The following is a 10,424-nucleotide window of genomic DNA, read 5'->3' as shown; positions in this document are numbered from 1 at the left end:
AAATAAAAAATAATATTGAATATATAATTAATATATTGTTTAATGATAAATATAAATAAAAAATAATATTGAATATATAATTAATATATTGTTTAATGATAAATATATTATAAAATTAATATTATTTGGTGAAATTTTGTATATAATATATAATGAGATTTGAAAAATAAAATTTTTATATGGAATTTTTTATGATTTAAAAATTGTTGTTCAAATTTGATTATATATATAACATTATTCTAAAATACATTCAACTGACACAATTCTTAACAAATAATCGTAGTAACATTTTTTAGCATAATATAAATCATACATACAGATATGATCGAGCAAATAAGATTTTTATGGAGTTCGATTTCAAGTTTCACATACTTAACCAATTCAGCACCCGACTTTAACTCAATAAAATTAAGAGTAGGTCTCTTGTGAGATAGTCTCACGAATATTTATCTGTGAGACGTGTCAACCTTATCGATATTCACAATAAAAAGNTGTCAACCTTATCAATATTCACAATAAAAAGTAATACTCTTAGTATAAAAAATAATACTTTTTTATATATGACACAAATAAGAGATCTGTCTCACAAAATATGACCCATGAGATCGTCTCAAACAAATTTTTGGCTAAAATTAAATGTTGAATGATGTGTAAATTGAGTAGATTAATTGGTATTGTATGTTAATATTGCAGTCCCGACTTATTATGGCGTCAAGTGAGATTTGGGTCCCTACCACATAAAATAAATCCCACTGTTTTCACACTTTATTATTGGCAGGTCGTATTTATTAAGAGTCAAATGAGTCCAATGACTCATACTATTTCTTTTTTGGGTCCCAAACTTTTTTTTAAAAAAATAATTATATATAAAAGAAAAAAACTGTTTTTTTAAATTTATAAATATTAATATATAAAGAATCAATAAAATATCAAATAAATGTGTATCAAATATTTACCGCTCCACTCTTCTATCTTTCGTCTTCTCCATCTTCGACTACAACATCAGTTGCTCATCCTTGTAAGAGTATTAATGTTATGTACGGTAATAATTTGTATTATAATGATTTCCTCTCTGAATCTTGCTACTTGAATAATTTGATTTCTATTATTTACAAGAGAAAAAAAAATGGGATGTTTATGGACTATGGTACTAGTGGTTTTTTCTTTGTTTCTTTTCTGTTTTTGAATTATGTGCTCTGAACAAGATTGATTAAAAAAAATGTATTTTTCCTGGTATTTCTAGTATACCCATACAATTTTATGGTTTAAAATGATCAAATTTGGACATTGTGGAGCATATAAACCACATCTTATGTTTAAAAAAAGGTCTGTTTTGAAGGTACTAGGACTCACAATATGTTCCGCATTCTAACTTGGGTTTGCAGTATTGTTGTACGTAAACCTTAACGAGACTTTTGGATTTGTTCAGAAGACACAAGTAATTGCCTAATTGGAGTTGGAGATATATTACAGGTTGCTTAGTTGTGTACTAGTGGGGGTCGAATAGGTCCTTTACACCCTTCAGATGAAAGTTAAGTTAAATTTCATGTAACCTCGAAGGAAACAGAGCTCTTTCAGTATTATTATCTGTAATATTTGTTAGATTTACATGCTTGGAGTGCGTATGGGCTGTGAAGCTTATTTAGAATAAGGTGCTATTCTAAAATAAAGTTTCTGTTTTGGTATGTTATCGTATGAGAAAGAAATTGCTAAACAACTTGATTATGCATACTTGATTAGTATTTTTAGCTCTAAAACTGTTAGGCGGGTTGTTTTTTAGTGATCATTTTGGACATGTTTTATATTTTTATTCATTTAGTTTTTTATATTGTCTTTAACGTATTGATTTAATTTGAAAAATTGCTATGAAACTAAAAAAAAATATGAACACACGTTATGATTTAGAGGCCTCTTTTTAAAAGTTAGAGTCAGGCCCAAATATTGTTACGATCGGCCCTGGTTATTGGATAAATTTACATAAACGTTAATTGTTAATTACACTCTTCTAATCATCGTAAGTGCATGTGTTTAAATTAAGTTTCTTGGCAAATCCATTTTTCGAATAAAAAAAATTTAATAATTAGTATATAAGACATTTTATTATAGAAAAAATAGCGTATCGCGCCCGATACGAATTTAAAATATGCAAATGCATGCTATTTCAATTGCTTATATTTCAACAATTTCATGAAATTTCAAGATCTTGTTATATTTCTGAACAAAGAAATTTTACTAAATAATGTTGATCTTGACAATGATGAATTATCTTCCATTGATAATAATCCTAAGGTTTGCTCAAACGGCAGCGTATCACCGCGTCTGTCGAAATCAAGCAATTGTGATGGAATAAAGATACCAAATTGGGAATCAAAGTTTTTTTTTTATCCTTAATATATTATAGGCGTAATATGTATATACTTTTTAGAATGTTCGAAACAATAATATTGACAAAAACAGAAACACGCATATATTTGGGGTAATAAGACTAAAAAAAATTTTTATATTTATTTTAATTTTTTTTAAAAAAAAACACTATTAACTTGTAATATCTATAGTAAAAAAAAATTTAAAAAAAGGATGGAAAATAAATAAAGTATGCATATGATATGAGATAAAAACTTGTGTGAGACGGTCTCACGAGTCGTATTTTGTGATATGGATCTTTTATTTGGGTCATCCATGAAAAAGTGTTACTTTTTATGTAAGGTACCGTTTGGTTCATGGTATGAGATATATAGTATGGAGATAAGTAATATTTTGTAATAATAAAATAAATAGAAAATGATAGTTAATATAGTGTTTGGTTTAATTGATTTTATTGATTAAATTTGAGATAATAAGATATTACCATTTTGTCATTGTTGAAAATATTAATGGAATATTAATAATATTATTTATTAAGGATAATATCGTAATTTTATATTATTGATTTGATTGATGTGAGATAAATTATAACGAATTTGATTGTTGTGAAATAAATAATTAATAATTTGATTGATCGAGATAAATAATACTTGTACAAAACAAGTGATATGATAGGACTATTTATATTAGTACTTACAAGTACTTGAACCAAACAGTACCTAAGAGTATTAATTTTTATTGTGAATATCGTTAGGATTGATCCGTCTCATAGATAAAGATTCGTGAGACCGTGTCACAAGAGACCTACTCATGATATGAAACTTTGCTAAAATATTTAGGGTAAAAAGTTCTTAATATGTATATAAAAAAAAAGTGGACATTTTTTTAAGCCTAAAATATCATGCCTTGCACTTCACTTTTTTTGCTTTACCTTGAAAAATGGACATTGAATATATATATATATATATAAAAGTTCTTCATTATGTTTGGATTAATAGATTTAAATTAATTGAAAAATTTGTATGAGATACATTTTTTCAAAATGTAATGATTCGTTCTTTGAATTTGTTTCAAGATACTAAAATTTTTATAAAAAAATTTCTAATTTCCCAAATGTCAATGAAAATAATCATACAATAGTACGAATTTGCATACTTTACAATTTACATGCTAGTAGACACGAAATGCGCTAGTTGAAGTTCGTCGGCGATTCGAATGATTTAAACATGTGTAGTTGGTTCAACATTTTTTTTAAAGGGAGAATAATAATTAATTTTGTGGTACGAAAATTCTTTTTTATCATAATGAAATTGAAAAAGTCCAATTATTTTAAAGAAAATGATTTTAGATTTCAAAATTTGAAGTCGATGGTGATTAAATATTATTGATTAAGAGTCTATAGGGGCAAAACGGTAATCAGACAGCAACTCCATGTCCATACAAACACACACTCTTTACGTCCGTACGACAAAGCGGAAAAACCCCAGAAAAGAAATCGAACACAAAATCGTCAAAATAAAAAAAAAATGGAACCAAAATTCAAATCTACGGTTCCATGGAACAGATCAAGATCTCAGTCAAGCTCCAGAATCATCATCTCCGCCGAAGATCGAGACTCTGTTGAAGAGAAGCAGTAGGACGAGGAGGAGAAGCAGCGCGACGCCGATAGGCGAGCCACTGACGCGGTGGATGGAGTTCGGCTCGCCGGAGAAGAATATTCCGTTGACGAAGGATCCGCTGTCGGAGGATAGGAACTGGATGGTGAGAAGGAGCAGTATCGGCAGGAGGAGAAGACCTACTGGGGTCAGCAGCTCAGCAATGAAGCCTGTGACCGCCTCACCTTGGTCTCCAAACAAGGTTGGCACCACCATGACAACCACCACCACCGCCGCCAAGATGGCTGCGTGGGGAGGACCGGCGCGGCGTTCCTCTAGCATTTTGGTTTGATGTGGGTGCGCGTGTTGCTTTCTCCGTCTCGCGGGTTGGGGCTAGCTGGCCTGGTCGTGACTGAAATAGGGCAATTGGAAAAAAACTTCATTTGAAATTATATAATATAATTATTTTGCAGATAATTAAATATTTTTCAATTAATTTATCTATGATAAAACAAGTTGAATTCCTCGTAAATATAATTTATTTTATCTACGATAGCACTACCAGTAAATGTATGAATATTAGTGTTTGAGTTAAAAATAATTAATTATGAAGCCCAATTAAATTATAGGCCCGTCAAATATAGCGGACTAATTCCTATCGAGTCCAACCGGTCACAAAGTGCTGAAGATGGAAAAGATCCTGGGAGAAGAGGGAGATCGTGGAAAGAGGGAAAAGATCGTGGAGTGTATAGGAGGAGATCATAGGGGAGTGGAAGAAACCACATCTCACAGTGAAGAAAAAGAAGGGATCGGCATAAGGAAAAAAAAAACTCAACACGCACAAAATCTGCAAAAGCTCTCTGCTAAATTTCCAGTTTTCAAGCAATAGTCTTCAAGTTTTTCCCGTATATTTTTAGCACTCTACGTGTTCTCGTTTTTAGATTTTAGCAACAAATTATTATATTTTTCATGTCTTTATGAATTCCTACAGTTTTTGTAAATTCAAAATCATGCTAGGGGTTTATTTCCATCGATTTACAATAGTTTTCTTTATTTTGGCATTGCATTTGTTTTAGGAGACTATAACTGACGGTCGAATTTAGAATTCACGTCGCTTGAATTGTTAGAAGTTAGATTTTATCATTTTTTTCACACAAGTTGGTGCAACTTCGCACCTGGCACGCCCGCAAATCAAATATTGCGTAAACAATTAGTTATTACAATTACAAACGAAAAAACGAACAAGTTCAGTAGTTGAAGAATTCCAACCACTCAATATTGGTCACAGGTTGGTACAACATCAACATGCATCAATTATTTTCTTAAAAAAAAAACAAACACCGACTTCAATGTGGGATATATATATATATTTTAACTTCGGTAACTCTTTTCTTTTTTCTTTTTTTTTTAAAAAAATGACCTCCTCAAATGTATTTGAAACCAAATACACTTGAGCAGGTCATTTTCTTAAAAAAAAAAGTTGAGCGAGATTATTTAACCAATTTCTCAACTGCAATGTATGCTATGATTAAAAACAAAATTTCAAAAATGAAGGTGGAGCAGACTAAAACCACCGTACACCAGATTCCTCGTGTTGGAATCCAAGAAATATAAAGAAAAACGAAAGCTATAGTTGTCTTGGGTGGAAGACAAAAGTTAATAGTTTGGTTGTTTTTAATGCAACTGTTCTATTTGTTATTATCATTTTATGGCGGGGACTTGGCAATCACTACTACCGGAGTATCCAAATAATTTTTGAGCTTCAAGAAATAGCTTGCAAAGTACACTAGTTAATTGGGTTGATCGAACTAAGCAAGCCTAGAGGCGTAAACGAACTATTTCAAGCCGGCTCGAAAAATATTTTACTTGTATTCGAGCTAGTCGAACGGTAGAGCGCAAATGATATTGTTCGATAGTTCGAAAAAGCCGCTCGCAAATTTTATTAATATAATTATATAGTAAATAAATAAATTTCGAGATTTTCAAGTAATTATTTGCGAGCAATGGTTCGAATCTTTTTGAGCCGAACTTGAACTTGAGTTTTAATTCGGACCGAGTTCGAGCAGAAATTTTTAAATTTTTTGAGCTTCGAATCGAGCTCAACCTCGAATAGAACTAATTCGAGTCGAATTCGAAACTTAAATTTTTCTTCACATTCGGTTCGATTCAATTTGTTTACACCCTAAGTGAACCTTGTACAATAGATTCAACCGGAAAATGTCATGGATGTATTTATCTGAACATATATAGAAGTTTGAATAAACATATCTATACTATGTATTGAGCTACTGACAAGTACAAATCTTATAGAGATTTTATTCGTATTTGTGTTTATCTGACATTTTTATTTCATATTTTTTGTTTATTTTATTTATTTTTAGATTTGACCAAAAGATTAAAGTAAAAAACTTGTGTGTGACGGTCTCACGGATCGTATTTTGTGAGACGAGTCTCCTATTTGGGTCATCCATGAAAAAATATTACTTTTTATGCTAAGAGTATTACTTTTTATTGTGAATATCGATTGGGTTGATCCGTCTCACAGATAAATATTCGTGAGACCGTCTCACAAGAGACTTACTCAAGATTAAAAAGCATAATCATGGAGATAAGGTCAAAGAATTAAATGTCATGTATGAAAGACACTAGGAAAAATGGAAAGAGAATACACTGCAAAAAATCTCTATAATTAAAGAAAGAAGAGTATGTATCTTGTGAGACGGTCTCAGGAATCTTTATCTGAGAGACGGGTCAATCCTACCGATATGCACAATAAAAAGTAATACTCTTAGCATAAAAAGTAATATTTTTTCATGGATGACCCAAATAAGAGATCTGTCTCACAAAATACAACCCGTGAGATCGTCTCACACAAGTGTTTGCCAAGAAAGAATTGATGGAGAGTTTTGTCTTATTTTCTAAAGTGATTTTACAATAATTCAAAACAACAAAATACTAAAAGAAAAGGATTTTGTAAGAATTTGACAAATCATAAAACATGTCACGCAAGAGGCTTAAACTTTTGAAGAGAGAAAATTTAGGCTTTTTAGATCTTGGATCGTTACATGAGCTACAAATTGGAGAAAGATGAAGAAAACTTCAGAAGACACGACAGAGGAGACAACAACTTCTCTTGTAGAACATCATATGCAACAAAATAAACTTTTCTCTGAGAAGGAGGCTTAAGTTGAAAACTTGGAGGAATATTTCAATATTATCAAGAACACACATCTAAATTGCTGAGATTTTTTTTATTTTTCTCGATTACGTTTTTCTACTAATTTCAACATGGGTTTTTGCTTCTGTTTTGAGTTTATGGATAGAGCTTCGTAGACTAAGGCCGTGATAAGGCCAAGCCAAGTTATTTTTAATGCTTTGAATTTGATTTGATTATTTATTTTGATTCATTGATTTATGTCGTTTAACACATGTGATTTAATGTGGCCAGTTAAATTATATGATTAGTTGGTTAATATAAAATTGGAATGTGATAGATTAATATTTGTTCCACTAAATCAATTAACATATAAAAAATAACTAGGAATACATATTATTTTTATATGTGACTTTAGGTTGAAAAAATGAAATTCCATAGCTACTTAGTGCAGTTGAATCTAATTAAATTCAGTTATGAATAGTCAAGCTATTAGATTTAATTAATTTTATTAGCTCGATTAATTATTTAATAAATAATCCAGTGAATTTTGTTATGAATTAATTTTTGAATTTGAATTTGAATTTGAATTTGAGACTTAGATTATAACGTAGCTTGATATCGTTATGCGCATTATTCATTTTTAAGAATTTGAATTTTCCCTCAAATCAATGTCTCGTCGTTAGTTTTATTTGTATCAAAGTTGAAGTTAACCATCCCAAAAATTTGTAGCAAATTATCTTGTTTTCATAAAAAATTCATAGAAATTCACTATCCAATCATAAAATTCTGAGATTTGAAATTATAGCCTAGATCAAGTGCAGAAAATGTCAGAAATTAAAATTCCAACCTTAAGGCTGTGACCGAGCTTCAGACACCATGCGCGGTCGAAACTTTTAGGGTGGACTTAATTCATTAAGATATACACATTTTGTGTACAAAGCTTTCATAGAAAAACAACTTATTTTGTTCATAAGTTGAATTATAAAACAGTATGACTAGTGATTTGTCACCGAAAAATTGCGCTTTCGATGATTTTCTGACCAATCGACCGACATGCATGGACTTTACGCAATACATCTATGATATAACTGAAACATAAACAAAGTAGTAAGCAAGAGTTTTAAGTGCATGAATATACAACCTAAAAATGATGAATATACAACCTAAAAATGATGATTTTTGGGTGGATACTTTTGAAGATCCTCACGGTTTGTGAATTTTTTGGCTCAAATCCGTGAAAGATTTTGCTACACCTCACGCACCAACTTGTTTACTAATTTTCAAGGATTTTTCTCCTTTTTTGGCATTTTCTTGCCCTTTTTCTCTTTTTTGTGTCGTCCCATGCTCTGTCATGTCTTCTGAAGTTATCTTCATCTCTCTCCAATTTGTATATCATGTTAACCAAGATCTCAAAAGTCCAAAATTTATTTTTTAAAAAAATTTAAAGCTCATGCCTGAATGTGCCTCTTGATTTACCTAATCCTCACAAAATCCTTTTCATTAGTATTTTGTTGTCTTCGAATTCTTCTAAAATAACTTTGGAAAATAAGGCAAAACTCTCTATCAATTTTTTCCTTAATTATCGAGATTCTTTGTAGTGTTTTCTCTTTCCATCTTTCTCAGGATCTTTCATACATGACATTAAATTATTTAACCTTATCTCCATAATTAAGTTTTTTTTTTAAAAAAAAATTGGTCAAATCTAGAAATAATATAAATTTAAATCAAATAAGCGAAAAATATGAAATAAAAATGTCTGATAAGCCTCTGAATAGAAAGATTGCAAGCATGGAGAAATCTTACCATCCCCTATGTGATACTTCATGGCTCTTAAAACAGCAGTATCAGGGAAATTTTCTGTTACGAAGTTACTTTCATAGTTTATATTTATTGTATGGTAGCATGACACTGATGGCATTGTCAATCTCTGAGTGTAGGGGGTTGATTGTTTTGTTTCACGTCACAACAATTAGCATGTACTCAAATGTTTAATCCTCGATCAAAAAATTTTTTGGATTATTTTTTGAGACACTATACTTGTGATTGCACTAATTGACTTGCTGGATTTTTTGATCACTCAAGGAATTACATCACACCTAAAATTAAAATTGAATAGCATGAGCTATAGTTATAGCCGAAGGATTTAAGCGCGAACTAGTTTTATATCAAATTTTGAAACATCGTTTATGTGCTTTAAATCATACTTCTGTGAATTGACTGTGAATTAGTGAGAAGTAAGCTTATATTTTAAAAAAATAAAATGATGAAACAATTTACAACTTGTCTAATTATCTTTCGAAGCGAGAATACCTGGAGATAGTGACTTAGGGATGATATAAATGATCTTTAGACCATTAAAGCCTTTCGAGCCTATCTATTACATCATTTTTATCCATAGTGTGCCATTTTGAGCCTAATAAAAATCGAAATGAGTGTGCAAAAAGCACACGATTAGCTCTCATTCGTATTCTTTAAAATCTCAAATAAACTACCAAATTTTAGCTTATATACTATTGTCCTACCTAAATTTTGATAGAAATAGGCCCTTTTGGTGTTTTGAAACTTTCCAGTAACTCTCATGTGTTGACAAAAGATAAGAGGATTGGATGAGTTTGCGATATATATATATATATATATATATATATATATAAAACTTATATCCTTCGTCTCTTGTTTTCATCAATCTTTTTTTTTTTTTTATCATTTATATATATCTATATATATATATATTTACATTATTGAATTGTTTATTTTTTCTCATTTTTTTTATCTCCTAGTCTTATTGTAACCATGAACCCTGACCTAATATTATACACTTAGAAAAAACATATTGATTGGGTCATGATTCTACAACATTTAGTGGAGAAGGATATGAAAGATAATATTATGGAGTGTTTCATGAATAGATACATAAAATAAGAGTGTTCCTCGAACTGAAATACTCTTGATCAATATGTCTTTTGACTTTCACACTACATATGTTTCATTATTTTGCGTGCATGTGTTAAATTATTATTTAATTCAATTTTAATTAATTGTTCTCACCTCACTTGAATTTTATTAGCATAAATTAGAAAAAATAATTCATAGTATTTAAATGTTGATATATGTCGGTACGATATTTAGACTCATCATTTATTTATTATTGTTTGACTAGTATGTTTGTTAGATTTATCCCCAAAGGAAAACATCTGTAATATAATAAAATGGCAAAAACTTGTGTGAGACGGTTTCACAGGTCGTATTTGTGAGACGGATATCTTATTTGGATCATCCATGAAAAAGTATTACTTTTTATGCTAATAGTA

At 30.1% G+C, this 10,424-nt stretch overlaps 1 protein-coding gene across 1 annotated transcript; it reads right to left on the bottom strand.

Annotated features, from left to right (window-relative positions):
- Positions 1–3,766: 3,766 nt before the first annotated feature.
- Positions 3,767–4,398, bottom strand: LOC140981296 (uncharacterized). The gene has a single exon (XM_073447656.1). The coding sequence runs from the start codon at positions 4,299–4,301 to the stop codon at positions 3,942–3,944; it is 360 nt and encodes a 119-aa protein (XP_073303757.1). The 5' UTR covers positions 4,302–4,398; the 3' UTR covers positions 3,767–3,941.
- Positions 4,399–10,424: the final 6,026 nt, after the last annotated feature.

The sequence above is a fragment of the Primulina huaijiensis genome, chromosome 7, assembly GCF_012295235.1.
Source record: "Primulina huaijiensis isolate GDHJ02 chromosome 7, ASM1229523v2, whole genome shotgun sequence".
NCBI lineage: Eukaryota > Viridiplantae > Streptophyta > Magnoliopsida > Lamiales > Gesneriaceae > Primulina > Primulina huaijiensis.
Note: the sequence above shows the minus strand (reverse complement) of the source record. Positions and strands in the feature narration are given on the sequence as shown.

Excerpts from the sequence above, each read along its gene's own strand:
- LOC140981296 (XM_073447656.1), bottom strand. The coding sequence starts at position 4,301 with ATGCTAGAGGAACGCCGCGCCGGTCCTCCCCACGCAGCCATCTTGGCG.